We start from the raw sequence: 18,749 nt of genomic DNA, 5'->3' as shown, positions 1-18,749 counted from the left end.
TTCCCTGTCCATCTCAGGAAACACTTCATGCAGCTCTATCACGTGGAAGGAGGGGTAGCACACAGGAGCCTCCTTATAATTTGGGGGAATCGGGCTTCCCCACGTCCCATTTCAGTTTTCACATAGTGTCCTGTACTGTGTTGTTAGCCGTCCTGCATTTCTCTGCCATCAGCTGACTTGGAGAGAGGAAATCGACTGCACAGCATCCACAGTGGGGAGACAGCTTTGCCTTTGTGGTTTTCCTGCTAGTAACGTGGGGCTGCCCGCAGGTGCGGGCCAGTAGCATAGAGCCACACTTAGGTGGTGCTTAGGGAAGGAGGCGGTGTGTCCTATTCAGCTTAAACACCGTGAGTTTCCCTGGGTCACGGGAAGGGAAATACATGCCAAAGCGCAGAACAACCCCACAGCCTGTGCGCTATGCCGCGGACCAGCGCAGCTCCTAATAACGGTGCGGAATTAAGGAAATATACTCATCAAGAAAAAATGGGACCGGAGGACTCTTCAAAGGCTGATGGCAATATTCAGGTGCCCCATAGCCCCAGTTTGCTTTATTATATAGCCATATGCAAATCAAGAAAGTCCTTGATACAAAGTTACACATCCAAGGCTAAAACAGGAACTCTCCTGAGGCATAAACAGGATGCATTAGTGAAATCTACCAACATCTGAAAACAAACAGAGGAAGGGTATGTAAATTGCTTCCAGCAACCCAAGGAAGCAAGTGAATTGGGTGCAAGTGCTCAGCATAATAGCCAATATGGAGGTGAAGGGGAGAGAACTTAGCCTTTTGTTAAGCCTCAAATCTACAATGGCTTTCTGCCATTTATGGTCTACAACAGCGCTAGACAAGCTGGACTCGGAAACCAGATACGGCTTTCCAGCATAGAACCCGGGAGAGGACTATGGAAAACGGTATAAATCTCAGGAGATGCTGCCGCTGAGACTTCTGGGAACTGTAGTCTTTCCGATTGAAACCCTGGGACAGACTTCCTTTCCGAAATATTGTCTGTTTTATACATGGATATTTAAGGAAAAGAGATGGGTACAGCTGGCTGGATTTTTCAGTTTGTTAGAGCATCGGGAATGTGCAGTAAGATTGCAGGTTTGATCCCCAGTCTGGGTACATGAAAGAATCAACCAATGAATGCATAAATTAGTGGAACTAGAAATCCATGTTTGTCTCTTTCCCTCTATGTCTTTCTGCCTTCTACTCTCTCACTCTAAAATCAATAAATAAAAAATAGGAAACACGCGTTGGCTGTCACTACAGTATGTAATGTTCAGGTATATTATACTCGTGTTTAGGAGGTCATTGTGTTGCCGGAGTCGAAGCCTCCGGGGATTCTGGGAATCGTAGTTCTTGAGCAGATCACCCGGGAGGTCACGTGAACCTCTGCTGCTGGTTCCAGTGAGCCGGGGCTGCGGGGTGACTACGGAGCTGGAAGGAGGGATGAGAGAATCCCAGCGTAGGGTTAGGATCGGTTGGACCCGGGTTGAGTGAGGCTGGTGTGCAGTAGATGGAACGGGAAGTGCGGGAGGTTTTATTTTTGGAGCCGGGATGTATTTCGGGGGGTAAATTGGGTGGAGACTCAGCTTCCTCGGAGTCCCTGAGTAGCGGGGCGCTACCGGGGTCTTTCTAACTCCTGCTGGGGCAGGTGAGCAAGGACTCTCATATCTTTTTTTTTTTTTTTTTAAGTTAGGATGATTCTGGGCCATACAATTCACATAGGGAGGTGGCTGCAGGCGTGCTTCCCAAGGTTTAATTTGGGCTTTGGGGACACGAGTTCAGACAGAGCTAAATAGGCATCCCCTATGGTGGGTGGGTGGTTAGAAGTCGACTATATAAGACCCCTTGCTTTTGGCAAGGGGGCACCTACTTGGGTCATGTGTGTGTGAATGGTTGTGGGAACCCCGGTCTGATTGTGAATATAGAGTTCTGGGTGTTTTGACTTGTTTTTCTGGAGGTGACTCTGGCCCAAGGCGGTGAGTGAGTGGGGATGCGGTTGGGATGGGAGCTCTCAGGACCTGCAGTGCCTGATTTGTACAGTAAGGAGTGTGGAAACGTCACATTGCTGCTCCACCCGCAGGTGCTGGCTTAGTGGAAACACGGTGGGCTTTCACAAGGACGGTTCGGAGAAGTCACCTGGGGCCAGTGCAGAAATCGATCTTGCAATGAAATAAAGGTCTACCTGGCTGGGTGGTAGAATTTCAGGGCAAACACTGATCTGACCCCAAGGCCATGATGTTGACTGATCCTTCAGCTTTGGCAAACCAGGACCAAGAGGAGATCAGGGAAGATGTGGAGACCATGAAGAATTTGGCCCTAAATCATGAGGCCAAAGGTGAGAGTTGCTGAGAGTCTGGAGAGGTGAGGAGGAGGAGTAAGGCTCTGGGCTTAGCTGAGAGCACTGTAGTGACCCCAGCTGAGTAAAGGGACTGCTCCCTCTGTCCTGGGCTCCGAGGAGCTGCTCCCCGGGACATTCTGGGAGGCCTGCACCCTCAGAGCTTTGTTCTTCCCCTAGGTCTGCCTTCCAACTGCACTGACTCGCTCCAAGAAAAGGAGGAAAAGCCCAAAGCACTGGTGAGTTGGGATTACATTTTTTCCCATTTTTTTTTGAAAGGCTGCCTCATTATGGGAAGAGTTTGGCTGGAGGCTATTGAATGAGGGACCTTTCTGCACAGCCTCTAGAAACAAAAAAGGTCGATGCATTCAGAATTAACTAGGCTGGCAATCAAGTGATTAGAAACGTCCTTCTCAGTCTAGGCAAAACCTCAGCAAGACTTTTCACCCAGAGAATAGGCAAACTAGATATTCTCTTTTCTTTGGAAGGGAAAAAGACAGTTTATTCCTGTTTCAGGCACCATGATGGTCAATTTGTAATGACTTCTGCATTTGTGCGTTTTATTTTCCTTGTTGGAAAATCTACCCAAGAGCATAGGAACCCAGGAAAGTGTAAATTATAAAGAATATTTTTGAAAAACTGAGACTATTAAGAATTTTAAATGTATTCGATTTCATTTTACATCACACTAAGCTAAAGATAGTGTCTTTTGCAGTGGACATCTTTTTACTTTTGTACTATTGACTTTTTTTTTTTTGTATTTTTCTGAAGCTGGAAATGGGGAGAGACAGTCAGACAGAGTCCCGCATGCGCCCGACCGGGATCCACCCGGCACGCCCACCAGGGGGCAACGCTCTGCCCACCAGGGGGCGATGCTCTGCCCCTCCGGGGCATCTCTCTGTTGAGACCAGAGCCACTCCAACGCCTGGGGCAGAGGCCAAGGAGCCATCCCCAGTGCCCGGGCCATCTTTGCTCCCATGGAGCCTCGCTGCGGGAGGGGAAGAGAGAGACAGAGAGGAAGGAGAGGGGGGGAGGGGGGGAGAAGCAGATGGGCGCTTCTCCTGTGTGCCCTGGCCGGGAATCGAACCCGGGACTTCTGCACGCCAGGCCAACGCTCTACCACTGAGCCAGCCGGCCAGGGCCTACTATTGACATTTTTGATCGAGAAGTAGAGCATGGTGTGAAGGAACAGTATTTTTTTTTTTTTTTTTTTTTTTTTTTTTTTTTTTTTTTTTACAGGGACAGAGAGAGAGTCAGAGAGAGGGATAGACAGGGACAGACAGACAGGAACGGAGAGAGATGAGAAGCATCAATCATCAGTTTTTATTTATTTATTTTTTTTTAATTTTTATTTTTTTTTTTTTTTTTATTCATTTCTAGAGAGGAGAGAGAGGATAGAGAGGCAGAGAGAGAAGGGGGGAGGAGGTGGAAGCATCAACTCCCATATGTGCCTTGACCAGGCAAGCCCAGGGTTTCGAACCGGCGACCTCAGCATTTCCAGGTCGACGCTTTATCCACTGCGCCACCACAGGTCAGGCAACAGTATTTAAAAATATGTTAATTTGAATTCAACTGAATATGAACAGAAAGTATCACAAAAAAGGAAATGGTTGTAGAAATGACTGAGATACTGACTCTGGGTGAAAAGTCTTGCTGAGGTTTTGCCTAGACTGAGAAGGACGTTTCTAATCACTTGATTGCCAGCCTAGTTAATTCTGAATGCATCGACCTTTTTTGTTTCTAGAGGCTGTGCAGAAAGGTCCCTCATTCAATAGCCTCCAGCCAAACTCTTCCCATAAAAACTAGTAGTGTGTCAGATACACCTGAATGTGCCGTTCTCTCTCTCCCTCCCTCCCTCCCTCCCTCCCTCTCTCTCTCTCTCTGACACTTCCTTGGAAATGCGCCCAGTGGGAGGCCCGTTCTGCAGTCCTAGGTGAAGCTTCCTGGTCTCCTTATGTCTTCTTCTATGGTTGGTGATATTTGTACATAACTTATAACTCTTTTTTTCTTTCTTTCTTAGTCTGTTGTTTTAACTAGCTTTCCTGTAGGATCCAGGCTGATGCTTTTTTCTCTGGTGGTGTTGGGTAGCTCATCCTTGTGTTGATTCTTTTTATTTTTAGTACTTAAGTTTACAGAAGTAGATCAGGCAGAACTGCCGCGTGAGCCCTGCTAAAAAGACAGTCATTTCTGGAGGGGGAGGGTCAGCGTGACTGTGCATGTCCAGGCCTCTCCTGCTGATTAGCCTCATATTCGGGGGCAAGAGCCTTTACTGAACTCACCAAGACAAGTCAGAAAACATGAACAAGTGAGGAGAGCCACAGCCTGAAGAGGAAGTTAGGTTGGTCTCCAGAGTTGCTGGAATATTTTACCTAAAATGTCCAGTATTTAACAAAGACAGTGTTTTGAAGGGGAGAAACACAGGATGAGAAAGGAAAGAAGGGAGGAAAGAACGGAGGGAGGAAAGAAGGAAGAACATATGAATATAAGAATGAGAGGAAGTTAAAATAAATTTCCCTGTTATGTAATATGAAAATAGTTTCCCATTCTGTACTGAGTTACAATGTCCCTGGACATTGTGTGTGTGTTGGACGATACACTCTGAACAGCAGGTCCCCCTCAAATTGGAACATCTCTGCCCATCTAGAACTCTTCCTTCTCAAAATCTTCCATAGTGTGTCCTCACCGTCACCTTCCTGAGCACTGCTTCAGGTTTCCATTTTTCTTTTGACACAGTTCAAGAGTCAGAGAGGGACCGATAGAGACAGATAAGAAGGGAGAGAGATACATGTATCATTGCCTTAATGGGTTATGAATTGTGTGTTTGATGATACGTGATAGACAGTAAGTCCCTTTCAAAATAAAACTTTTCTACCTATCTGTAACTCTAGCATCTCAAAATTTTTCCATAGTGCATCCTCAAGGACATGTTCCTTTTTTTTTTTTTTTTTACACTGACAGAGAGGGATAGATAGGGACAGACAGAAAGGAACGGAGAGAGATGAGAAGCATTAATCATCAGTTTTTTGGTGTGACAGCTTAGTTGTTCATTGATTGCTTTCTCATATATGCCTTGACCGCGGGCCTTCAGCAGACTGAGTAACCCCTTGCTCGAGCCAGCGACCTTGGGTCCAAGCTGGTGAGCTTTTGCTCAAACCAGATGAGCCTGTGCTCAAGCTGGCGACCTCAGGGTCTCGAACCTGGGTCCTCTGCATCCCAGTTAGATGCTCCATCCACTCTGCCACTGACTGGTCGGGCTCAAGGTCACGTTCCTGAACACTGTTTCAGGTTTCAATTTTATCTTTACACAGATGGAGAGAGAGTCTGAAAGAGGAACCAATAGGGACAGACAGGAAGGGAGAGAGATGAAAGCTTCAATTCTTCATTGTAGCACATCAGTGTTCATTCATTGCTTACTCACTTGTGTTTTGAGGTGGGAGGTATAGCAGAGCGAGTGACACCGTGCCTAATCCAGTGACTTTCTGCTCAAGCCAGCGACCTTAGGCTGAAGTTAGTGACCATGGGGCAAATCTCTGATTGCACGCTCAAGCCAGTGAACCCGCACTCATGCTGTTGACCCACGCTCCTGCTGGATGAGCCTGAGCTCAAGATGGCGACATTGGGGTTTTCCAGCCTGGGTCACCATGTCCCGGTCTGATGCTCTATCCACTGTGTCCCTACCTGGTCAGACCACGTGTCGAACTTACTGGAAGAACACTTCCCCAAGGAAATTATAATTGTGCAAGGCCCAGTAATGAGCTGTATGTGTCTGCTCTGTGCCCCTTAGATTTTAATACAAAACCATAGTAATGGCTAGAAAAAATTGGCACATAGAACTGTGTACTTGGGAAAGAACTGGACCAACTTTTTATAGATCCGGACTGTTTAGGGCCATGAGATTTTTCCATCGTGCTTGGAAAATTGATGGTGACTTGCTGTTCATTAACAAATTGCTTGTTAATAGGTACTGATCACATTCAGGGATGTGGCCGTGGTCTTCACAGAGGCGGAATGGAGGATGCTGAGCCCTGCGCAGAGGAGCCTGTACAAGGAAGTGATGCTGGAGAACTACAGGAACCTGCTCTCGCTGGGTGAGGCTGTGTTCTGTCCTTCCTTACTGTGGTAGCGGGATGGACCACCTACCGTGGGACAGAAGATGTTCTAGACACGTAGAGCCTCACAGAAGTGAGAGAATAGCAGCCCCTACCCATCAGGGCTTACTTTTACCATTGTATTGATACAGAGAAGATACAAGAAACGTCCTGTACAGGAATAGGATGGTATGTTAGACGGTGATAAGCACTTCCTAGTCAAAAATAATGATCAAGTGAAACAGGATAAAGGAGATCTATTGTGACAGGGCGGTGGGCTGAATTTGAAATCAGTAGGGAGGTAACATGTGACCAAAGTCATAATGTGCTGACGAAATTAGACTGTGTTTCTGAGGCAAGAACATTTCAGGGGGAGACTTGGCGCTATCACCTTAAGGAAAAGATGTCCCTCCCAGGGGTAAGAAATTGTAAGGAGGCCTTGGGACTGGAAGAGCCGTTGGCACGTGGGAGAGGAGTGAGCAACTGACAGAGATTTGCCTTTCATAAGCTTGTTTTTTCTCTTTTATTTAGAAACGTACATTGGTTCTTTAGTCCTAGGTTGATAAACACTTTCAACAGCACCATAACTTTGAGTCAGTTATTGGCCAATTTTTATGCAGAGGGCCAGAGAATGGCTAATTTAGGTGTTTTGTGGGTGATGCGACCTCTAAATGCTTTGAACTCTCTCCATGTCACTCTGAAGTAGCCAGAACGGTACGTAGATGAGTGAGTATGATTGTGTCTCAAGAAGACTTTTTTTGTGGACACCAAAGTTTGATTTACATATTGTTTTTATGTGTCATGAAGTATTATTTCTTTGTCTTGTTTCCATCTTGTTAACAACTTAAAAACCATCCTGAGGTTGTCGACGGTACAAAGAGAGGTGAGGATTAAATAGGTCACAAGCTGTATTGTTCTCACTAATTGTTCTAGGTCAGTGCTGTGCTGAACAAATATAAAGTGAGCTGTAGGGATATTTTAAATTCTTCAGTAACCACATTTAAAAAAAAACTTGACATAAATGGGTGTAATTAACAATCCTATATTATCCAATATATCAAAATATTTCAACATGTAATGAAAATATTTAAAAAAGTTTTTTCAAAGTTTTTCTTAAGTGAATAGCAGAAAGTCAAAGAGAAAGACTCCCGCATGGGTCCCAACTGGGATCCACCCGTGAGGCCTCTGCAGGGGGGATGCTCTCACTACCTGAGGAAATTCTTTGTTGTTTGGCAACAGATATATTTCTGAGCCTGAGGCGAGGCCATGAAGCATCCTCAGCACCTGGAATCCAACCCGGGACACCTACGTGCTAGGCCGGTGCTCTCCTCTGAGCCAACAGGCCAGGGCCCAATGTTCATGTCTTGTATTGCCTCTTGGTCAGCTCTGTCGGTTCTGGAATCCAGGGAAAAGGACCCGCCTCTGTGTGTGGGATTCCTAAAGAGGAAAGGGAAAGTCAGCAATCAGGAAACCACAGTGTGCCTTTTCAAAATGTGTTTCAGTGTGGCACTAAGTTTTCACCAGTCACCGTTAGCTCAGGGAATCCTGTGGACAAGTGTGATGTCAGTGTGATGAGACTGGTCTGGGCGCTGGGTACCAGAATCCTGAAACATGGACCGTGTCTTTCTTGTCCGTGGCAGAAGTCACAGTACCTAATAGAAAACTTGGCAGTTAGATATTATTCCTTTTAAGTATTTGTTTGCAAATGGGAAACCTGAAATTCAGATTCAGTTGTTATACACTCTGTTTAACTACTGTGTAATGTACTGTTTTTCTGTGTTTGAAAGCCCTCGTGATTAAGTAACTTCTTATGTGTTCAGTCTTTTTTTTTTTTTTTCTGAATAAGTAAAATCAGGAGTGAGATTTCCTCGTGGGTCATAGAGACTGTCACCACCAAGTACAACAGGTGTAAAAAAGGCACCAGTGGGAGTGTCATGGCTTCTCTGACATACAAGAAAGAAACAGCTGGTGTACTGAAGGGATTTACATGGTAGAATGCATACCTGGAAGGCGCCCAGTCTGAGAAGATGTTTCTGGGATGGTCCCCCTAGATTGCCATAGAAAAGGGACTGTGTAGAAATGGAACGTAAAGAAATCATTAGTGGAAACAAATGATGTGTACCTATATTATTAATACCAGGTGTGGCAGGAGGGCCCTAGTTTTCACGAGACCAGGAGTGACTGCCCTGCAGCCCTGTTTGTGCTTCTCTGACCGAACTCACTTTCTCCAGCAGAATCAAAGCCAGAAGTGGACCCCCACCGCTCCCGTCTTTCCACCTTCTCCCAGGAGCCACTGCCCAGCCAGCAGGTGCTTCCCATGTGCTCGGACACGTGTGACTTCTCTCCGGAAGATTCGGGCCTGTGGCATCAGGAGCAGACATCTTTTTTTCGAAGTTGCCTAAGGGAAAACACAGAAGGTGAAGGCACAGAAGGCGGCTTGAGACATTTTTTTGTGATGACAGAGGAGGTGGAAACCTCAGGTGCATTCCATAGTTTTCCCAGAGGACCTTCCAAGGAAGGTCATGCGGTGCTAGAAATAGAGCCCAGCTCAGCACAAAGGATAAGCCCTGGTCAGGTAGACAAGGGGAGGAAGGAATTAGAAACCGCGATATCCAGATCTGTCAGTTGTAGTGAGCTCGAACCGGACTGTAGCTTGGAATCAAACGTTATGACAGACAGGATGATTCTCTCAGGGGAGAAGCCCTACGTTTGCAGGCAGTGTGGGCGTGGCTTCAAACTCAAATCACATCTCCTCAGACACCCAGGGGTGCACTTATCAACGATGAAGCCTTTCTTTTGTGATGAGTGTGGCCAAAGATTTGGTGATAAGTCAAAAGTCACGATACAGCAGCGGACTCACTCAGGGGAAAAGCCCTTTGTGTGTCTTGAGTGTGGACGAGGATTTGCATATAAATCATGTTTCAGGAGACACCAGCAGTCTCATTCAGTGGAGAAGCCTTTAGTGTGCCCGGAGTATGGACAAGGATTTGGTGACAAGTCAGCCCTCAGGACTCACTCGGGGGAGAAGCCCTTTGTGTGTCTTGAGTGTGGACGAGGATTTGCATATAAATCATGTTTCAGGAGACACCAGCAGTCTCATTCAGTGGAGGAGCCTTTAGTGTGCCCGGAGTATGGACAAGGATTTGGTGACAAGTCAGCCCTCAGGACTCACTCGGGGGAGAAGCCCTTCATCTGCCCCAAGTGTAGACGAGGATTTCGTAATAAGTCAGCCCTCAAGAAACACCAGAAGACTCACTCGGGGGAGAAGCCCTTCATCTGCCCCCTGTGTGGACGAGGATTTCGTGATAAGTCAACCCTCAATAGACACCAGAGGATTCACTCGGGGGAGAAGCCCTTCATCTGCCCCGTGTGTGGACGAGGATTTGGTGATAAGTCAACCCTCAGGAGACACCAGAGGACTCACTCGGTGGAGAAGCCCTTTGTGTGCCCAGAGTGTGCACAAGAATTTGGTGATAAGGCAGCCCTCAGGAAACACCAGACGACTCACTCGGGGGAGAAGCCCTTTGTGTGCCCAGAGTGTGGACGAGGATTTGCTTTTAAGTCAAACCTCAGGAGGCACCAGATGACTCACTCAGGGGAGATGCCTTACGTGTGCGGTGAGTGTGGGTGTCACTTTGTAAAGAAGTCATCCCTCCTCTTGCACCAGTGGTAACACTCACGGGAAAGGCACGCTTTCAAGGAGTGTGGCAGAGCTTCTGAGGTACGTCAGACCGCATTCAACCGCAGTGCTCTCACTTGGGGGAGAAGCCTTATCTGTGTCTAGAGTGTGGACAAGAACTTGGTGAAAAGTCACACCTCAGAAGACACCAGTGAACTCATTTCAGGGAGAAGAGTACGTGTGCCCAGAGTGTGAACGAGGATTTAGTTTGAAGTCCTACTTCAGGAAGGACTGTGTACTCACTCAGAATGGAAGCCCTGCTTAGACCCCGAGTGAGAACAAGCTTATGCCCCAAGTGTGGATGGACTTGGTTTTAAGGGAAATGTCATGAGACACCGGAAGACTAACTCGGAGGAGAAGTCTGACATGTGTGGTGAGTGTGGCCGAGGCTACAGCCGGAAGTCATCTCTCTGGACTCAACAGAGGAAACACTCAGGGGAGAAGCATGTTTGCAGGGAATGTGGACAGAGCTTCAGACATCGTTCAGATCTCATTCGACTCAATATACTCATTTGGGGGAGAAGCCTTACATCTGCCTGGAGTGTGGACAAAGAGTTGGTGATAAGTCATCCCTGAGGAGACACCAGAAAACGTACTTAGAGGAAAATCCTTACACGTGTGGTTTCTGTGGATGAGGCTGTAGCTGGAAAGCAAAAGTTCTTAGTCAGCAGAGGACACATCAAGGACAAGTGTGACATTTTCATGGAGTGTGGGGGAAGCTTTAGCTACAAGTGTGATGTCATCAGAATCCTCAGGACACATGGAGGGGGGAAGCCTTGTGTATACAGGGATCACAGTCAGGACTTAACAATCAGTGAGACCTCATCTTATACCAACCATCCCTCTGTGTGTGTGTAGTAGTGAACCTGCAGAGATGTGTCGCCTGTCATCAGGCACCAAGGACACATTCACCAGAGGAGTCGCATGCATCCAGCATGTAGATACGTCTAGCCGTACATCAGTCCCCATTGCACAAGGGAAGGTGCACTTAAATGGGAAGCGTGTGTGCCTGAGTGAGGTGTGAGCAATAAGTCAACAGTGACCGAACAGCCAGTGGCCAACAGGCCGGCCCTTGAGGGCATACTCAGGGAAGGGCCGTGTGTTTTCAGGGATTGTAGACAAAGCTCTTGTCATGAGCCCTTGCTCTCATGCCCTGGTGACATCCTTCACTGGGGATGCTGAAGAGCTCTGGCCAGAAACCCATACCAGGACTGACACCCCCTGCAGCTGCTGATATGTACTGCTAATGGCCGCAGTGATGAATTCTTCTCTAGGACCTGCTCTCAGCAACAGGGATCTGCCCCTTCACAAACAGTGGCTCCTTGCCCATTCCTGATTGAGGTGGGGTGACGGAATCTCAACCCTTGACTCTGTTAGGATCAGAGAGTTATCCTAGAATTACGAGGGCCCATCAGATCCTGCTTGTGAACATATGGCAGCTCAGCTTCTTCCTCGGCCCATTCCAGCCCTCATTCACCAATACCATTCAATTCTCCATCCATTGTCTCTCCAGGGACTCCACTCTCAGACTTCTTAAGTGGATAAATATAGACATGGTGGTTGCCATAAACCATCTCTCACAAATTTCACCATATACATTTTATGTGTTTGTGATGAATGGGGACAGGAGGAAAAGCTCACCTCAGGATACATCATAGAACAGCTGCATTGTAGGCAACAAGCCATCTAAACTTAAACCCTGTATGACTTGATTGCAGAACTTTATTTTACTTCCCTGAATGAATGTCTTTTGGATGCAATACCGAGACATTGTGAGTGAGTGATCTTTGTGGAGACACAAAGAAATACTCCTGAAGGGCTTTAGAAAAGTAGCCTAGAGGTTCTAGATTTTCCTTCCTTCGGGCTTGTTAATTCTATTCCAGTTAACTCTTTCATAAGATTCATCTGTGCCCCTTAGTCACACATGCATCTGGAAAAGAGTTCACATTCACAGCCAGATTTCCTGCATGAATCCAACCCCTGAGAAAGAAATAAGTCCCAAATAAATCTAGTAGATTTGTTGGGTAATTATACTTCTTTTGCCCTTTTTTTAATTTTTTTATTTTTTTTATTTTTTATTTTTATTTATTCATTTTAGAAAGGAGAGAGAGAGAGAGAGAGAGAGAGATGGGGGGAGGAGCAGGAAGCATCAACTCCCATATGTGCCTTGACCAGGCAAACCCAGGGTTTTGAACCGGCGGCCTCAGCATTTCCAGGTCGACGCTTTATCCACTGTGCCACCACAGGTCAGGCCTTCTTTTGCCCTTTCTGAGACATAACAGCACCATCGGCAGTCTGATTCCAGACCTGCAGAAAGCTCCGGCTGGGCTAAGCTCCCACGTCCTTGGGCCTTCCCTGGACGCGACTGCTTTGAGTCAGGAATGCTTATTCTCGACCTTCACTTCCTCAGGATGGGAGCAGAAGGTCATTGAGTGATTTGGCTTTCCTGCAACAATCCAGCAAATTCATATCAGACACTGGGGTCAGAGGACACTTCCTGGAGGAAATCTGAGCCTACAGCTCAGGGAGGGTGAATCTCCTAAATAAACATGGGGACGGTGGAGAGAGAGGCAGGGAGGAGTTTACCTCCAGGAGGAAATGCGAGGTCTAGGAGGGTAGAACTGTCTGCTGGAGTAGGAGGGAATCCAGGGATGAGGACGGAATGGTGGGCAAGGACCAGGTCCAGTCACCGGCAGAGCAACAGGGGCAAAGCATAGAAAGTGCCTGACCCAGGTTCGGCCGCAAAGAGGAACCCACCAGGATCTTGCTTTAAATGTGGCAGAGGGTCGCTGGGCCCGGCAGTGTCCCTGCCCGAGGCCACCCACCAAACCCTGCCCTGACTGCAAGCAGCCGGGTCACTGGTGGAGCGATTGCCCCATTCGGGTAACAGGCTCTTCCTCCGCGTTTACAAGCGGAGGACAAGACACCCAAATGGGAGATTAAGCCAGCCAGGTGGTTCCATCACTCGAACTCCTCAGCCTCATGGACGATTGACGCGGACTCGGAGCCACTATCCAACTGACAACATCTTCCCACTTACTTCTTCTACTCCTTACTGAAGGCTCTCCCACTACCACAGATCACCCTAACCTGGTTATACCTCCTATTCCACCAGACGTTGTCAACCCCCAAATTTGGGACACCTCTACCCCAGTGGTAGTGACCCACCACCCACCTGTACACATCCACTAGATTCCCATCTAGGCCCCAACTCCCTATTTCAGCAAGTCACTGCCTAGGCCTTAAACCAGTAATTACTTGCCTCTTGAACCAAGGCTTATTCATCCCCATGGACTCTCCCTGCAATACCCCCATTCTTCCTGTTTGAAAACCTTCAGGGGCTTATCTCCTCGTACAAGACTTACACCTAATCAATGAGGCGATAGTTCCCCTCCATCCAGTAGTCCCTAATCTCTTATAAGTTACTGTCACATATTCCCTCAAACACCACTCACTTCAGGGTCCTAGACCTCAAGGATGTCTTCTTTACCATTCCTCTACACCAGGGGTCCCCAAACTTTTTACACAGGGGGCCAGTTCACTGTCCCTCAGACTGTTGGAGGGCTGGACTATAAAAAAAACTATGAACAGCCCTGGCCGGTTGGCTCAGTGGTAGAGCATCGGCCTGGCGTGTGGAAGTCCCGGGTTTGATTCCCGGCCAGGGCACACAGGAGAAGCACCCATCTGCTTCTCCACTCCTCCCCCTCTCCTTCCTCTCTGTCTCTCTCTTCCCCTCTCGCAGCTGAGGCTCCATTGGAGCAAAGATGGCCCGGGTCCTGGGGATGGCTCCTTGGCCTCTGCCCCAGGCGCTAGAGTGGCTCTGGTTGCAACAGAGTGACCTCCTGGAGGGGCAGAGCATCGTCCCCTGGTGGGCAGAGTGTCGCCCCCTGGTGGGCGTGCTGGGTGGATCCTGGTCGGGTGCATGTGGGAGTCTGTCTGACTGTCTCTCCCCGTTTCCAGCTTCAGAAAAATACAAAACAAACAAACTATGAACAAATCCCTATGCACACTGCACATATCTTATTTTAAAGTAAAAAAAACAATGGGAACAAATACAATATTTAAAATAAAGAACAAGTAAATTTAAATCAACAAACTGACCAGTATTTCAATGGGAACTATGGGCCTGCTTCTGGCTAATGAGATGGTCAATGTGCTCCTCTCACTGACCACCAATGAAAGAGGTGCCGCTTCCGGAAGTGCGGTGGGGGCCGGATAAATGGCCTCAGCGGGCTGCATGTGGCCCACGGGCCGTAGTTTGGGGACCCCTGCTCTACACCCTGACTCCTGACTTGTACTTTCTGTTTGCCTTTACAAGTACTCTTGCAAAATGTAGATGACCTACTCCTCTGCAGCCCCTCCCTGTCCGACAGTCACCCTTCTTAACTTCTCGCTGTGAAGGGGTATCGTCTCTCCCCTGCTAGGGCTCAACTTCACTCTCAGTCCCAAGTCTATCTGAGCATCGCCTTAACTCCCGCCACTCGGCGTCTCACCCTGGATTGAACACGGGCCCTCCACAGTCTCCAGCCGCCTACCACCGCAGATCAGATTCTTGCTTTCCTCAGTCTGATGGGCATCTTGAGACACTGGATTCCCAATTTTGCTCTTTTGGCTAAACCCCTCTATGAGGCTGCAAAAGAGATTCCCACGGGACCTCTCACATCACCCCACACTATTTAAAAAAAAATTTTTTTTTTTTTAGTTTTCTTATTTTTTCATTTTTAGAAAGAGAGGAGAGAGAGAGAGCAAGAGATAGAGACAGAAAAAAGGGGGGAGGAACAGGAAGCATCAACTTCCATATGTGCCTTGACCAGGCAAGCCCTGGGTTTTAAACCTGCAAACTCAGCATTCCAGGTCGACGCTTTATCCACTGTGCCCCCACAGGCCAGGCCCCCCAACACTATTAAAAGGGCTTTCTCTACCCTTTGAGATGCCCTCATCTCCTCTCCCCCTCTTGCTCTATCTGACCCCAGATGCCCCTTCCACCTTTTCACTGATGAAATCACGGTAATGCAATAGGACTACTGACTCAACCTGTGGGGCCTACATACCTTCCCATAGCATACCTCTCTAAACAACTGGACACCACCGTCAAAGACTGGCAGCCCTGCCTCCGGGCACTGGACACGGCAGCGGAACTCACCAAGGAGGCTACTGAACTCACCCTTTCCCAACCTCTTCTCCTCCCACAGGTTCACTGATCTCCTTTCGCACAAATCTCTTTCTCTGTTAAGTCCTTCCTGCCTACAAGAATTGGACCTGTTCCTCGAAAACCCTTCAGTCACTCTTTCATCCTCTCCCAGACTCAACCCAGCCACTCTACTGCCAGCTCCAACGACAACTCCAGAACCCACCCACTCTTCTACAGAGCTAATAGATTTCCTCAACAGACCCCGAGATGGATTATCAGATTCTCCTTTAAAAGATCCAGATCTGATACTTATTGTAGATGGGAGCTCTGTACCCAACGGACGGCGACAGGCTACCTATGCAGTGGTCACCACCTCCTCCACTCTAGAAGCCCAACAGCTGCCAGAGGCACCACCTCCCAGAAAGCAGAGCTAATTGCCCTCACGCAGGCACTCACTATGGCCCAGGGAAAATGCGTAGGTATATACAGTGTGTTCATAAAGTCATGGTGCAGTTTTGACCAGTCACAGAAAAGCAACAAAAGAACAGAAATGTGAAATCTGCACCAAATAAAAGGAAAACCCTCCCAGTTTCTGTAGGATGATGTGGCAGCATGTGCGCATGCGCAGATGATGATGTAACACCAAGTATACAGCGGAGCAGCCCACGGCCATGCCAGTCGAAATGTGGACAGTACAGAGGAAAGTTCAGTGTGTTCTGTGGCTCGCTAAATTTGAATTCGTGACCAAAGTGCAATGTGAATATCAGCACGTTTATAACGAAGTGCCACCACATAGGAATAACATGACTCGGTGGGATAAGCAGTTGAAGGAAACCGCCAGTTTGGTGGAGAAACCCCATTCTGGTAGGCCATCAGTCAGTGACGAGTCTGTAGAGGCTATACGGGATAGCTACCTAAGGAGCCCTAAAAAATCTGTGCGTGAGCCCACGTCGAACTGCACTGAATAGGTATGAAACTGGGAGAGTTTTCCTATACCCATATATGCGACTCTCCTCACCACCACCTTCCGACCTCGCTTCTCCATGATGGCCCTCGCCACCAGGATGCAGCCAGGTGAATAGCGGCGGCCCTATCTAACATAAAAGGTCGGAATGTGAGGTGGATTGGCAATGGGGGAAGGTCACGTGAGGAACCAGGTCCGGGGACTTTGGCTGGAAGCACCCACACCCAGGCCTGCCAAAAGATACGGCCCAGGAGCATGTTGAAAAAACCGCCGTCCAATGAAATTTCACCACTCGCACTCCCCTACCAACCCTATAAATGACCCCTGTATGGGGGAAGCTGCACGACTTCCCTGGGCCCGTCTTGCGAACCAGTGAACCTCGTCCGGAATGCACTCTAAATAAAGCTTTTGCTTGTCCACACTTGGTGACTACATCCTTCTTTCTTCCTTGGCAGAATATACCTTACAGGTACATTCTGTTTGGGTTTCCATATTTGCATGTGAGGGCGATCTGGCTGCGACATCTGTCACCCCATTGATGGCCAGGGTTGATTCGGTTGATCTGGCTGGCTAGGCGGGTGTCCCCTTCCTCCCTCACCGCTCCATGTGCGTCCCTCCCGAAGCTGCGGGCTCGGTCGAAGAGGACGACCTTCCCCGCTAGAGGAGAGGACCGTTCTTCGGTCAAGGGTATACGAGTAGCTGCGCTCCCCTGCTAGAACCTCCAAACCAGTCTCAAGCTCCATATTCTAAGTGCAGAACCTTTAGGTATGACCTGTCCTCCCATCATGAATCATTCCTTTGGGCCTGTTTGCTACTCACGGGTTCAAAGACCCATGAATCAGCTTCAATGCCAAGTCACCTCAGCTCTTCAATCCAAGGGTCCTCCTGCTTAGACCCATCATCCTACTAATTGTCCAAGACAGCTTCGTCATGCCCCAGCTGTTGTTTCTTTGTCCAATGCCCTGGTGGGTTGGCCACACCCTTTCCTATTCCTCCTCTTTCTGGGTCCAAATAGCCCAATTTCATAGTTCCACATACAAGAAAGCAATCAATGAACAACTGAGGTTGGCAATGAAGAATTGATGCTTCTCAACTCTCTCTTCCTGTTTGTCCCTATCTGTCCCTCTCTCTGTTTCTGTTAATATAATAAAATTTTTTTGAGACGAAAAAAAACCCAGTTAATTCTCCTTACAGAAAAATGCACACATGCATATACAAACAAGGTCCTGTACTCAACTTTCAGAAGTATTTATTCATGATATCCAGGGGAAGAACCTTAGTTAGGCTCTCACTTAAATCTCCAAGTAAACTGGAAAGCAATTCAAGTGATAGCAGATTGACGAACAAAGCAGAGAGAGGTGTGGGTAGACCCGGGAAACATGGGTGCGTGTGAACCTGGAATGTTACCGAGAAATACTGGCTGGACATTTTGGTGGCTTCAACATGGAAACACCTAGAAGTGAGTAATAGTAAGGGAGCCAGGAATAAACATTTCAGGAGAGCACAGCTACTCACAATGCACATAGCTGTCTCCCAGCAAGAACCCAGGGTACATCAGCAGGGTACAAGGTTGGCCAGGCGACACTCTCATTTCAGACTGAAGAGTTGTAGCAGTTGAACCTAGTCCAGTGAGTCATGTTTGTGATCGCCTCTCTTTGAGAAGTTGGAGATGTGGGGTTGGGAGGGACAATGATGTTGGGACTGTTTCTATAGGAACAGCAATTTAAGACACCATCTACTACAACCTTGCCACCTTATATCGGCCCTGCTCCTGAACAGAGAGACATCCCCCAACAGAAGGTGGCACATGACTGACATTTTTTAGTCTTTTCCATGAAAATATCTTCCATGCACCCATTCATCGATCCATCATCTATCTATCCATCCATCCATTCATCATTCATCCATCCAACCAATGATTAATTCTTTTGAGAATAATGTTTACAGGGTTTATTCCAGACATAAAATACAGCAGTGCCACAGTAGATGGTGCATTTCTCAGAAAGATCACAATCTCCTAAGTGACAGCTCTGAACAGACTAGGACACAATAGAATGGTAAGAACTCCAGGAAATGTTCTCTGAGGATCAAAGAAATTCATGTCAAGACAATGAGGCCAGAGGAGACTTCCTGGAGGCAAAGAAATCTGAGCCTACACCTCAGGGAGGATTAGACCACTAACCAAACATGGGAGAAGGCTGGAGAGAGAGGCAGGGAGGGGTTTACCTGGAGGAGGAAATGCGAGGTCTAGGAGGGTGGAACTGTCTACTGGAGTAGGGGGAAGCCAGACATGAGGATGGAGCGGTGAGCAACGGCCAGGTCCAGTCACCTCCGTGCTCAGACCCTCCTTAGAGCTTCCCTGTCCATCTCAGAAAACACTTCATGCAGCTCTATCATGTGGAAGGAGGGGTAGGAGAGAGGAGCCTCATTATAATTCGGGGGAACCTGGATTCCCCACGTCCCATTTCAGTTTTCACATCGTGTGCTGTACTCTGTTATTAAGTCATCCTGCATTTCTCTGCCACCAGCTGACTTGGAGAGAGGA

The 18,749-nt window shown here is 47.9% G+C and overlaps 1 protein-coding gene across 1 annotated transcript in view; it reads left to right on the top strand.

Moving 5' to 3' along the window:
* The window catches only part of LOC136308219 (zinc finger protein 343-like), a 55,637-nt gene extending 43,500 nt beyond the window's left edge, over positions 1-12,137 (top strand). The window contains exons 4-6 of the mRNA XM_066235474.1: positions 2,523-2,581; positions 6,304-6,430; positions 8,662-12,137. Coding sequence (XP_066091571.1) covers positions 2,523-2,581; positions 6,304-6,430; positions 8,662-10,103 — 1,628 coding nt within the window. The 3' untranslated portion in view covers positions 10,104-12,137. The remainder of the gene's footprint in view (positions 1-2,522; positions 2,582-6,303; positions 6,431-8,661) is intronic.
* The last annotated feature ends 6,612 nt before the right edge of the window (positions 12,138-18,749 follow it).

This window comes from Saccopteryx bilineata, chromosome 6 (assembly GCF_036850765.1).
Source record: "Saccopteryx bilineata isolate mSacBil1 chromosome 6, mSacBil1_pri_phased_curated, whole genome shotgun sequence".
NCBI classification, from domain to species: Eukaryota; Metazoa; Chordata; class Mammalia; order Chiroptera; family Emballonuridae; genus Saccopteryx; species Saccopteryx bilineata.
The sequence above is the reverse complement of the archived record's forward strand: the minus strand, read 5'-3'. Positions and strand labels throughout refer to the sequence as shown.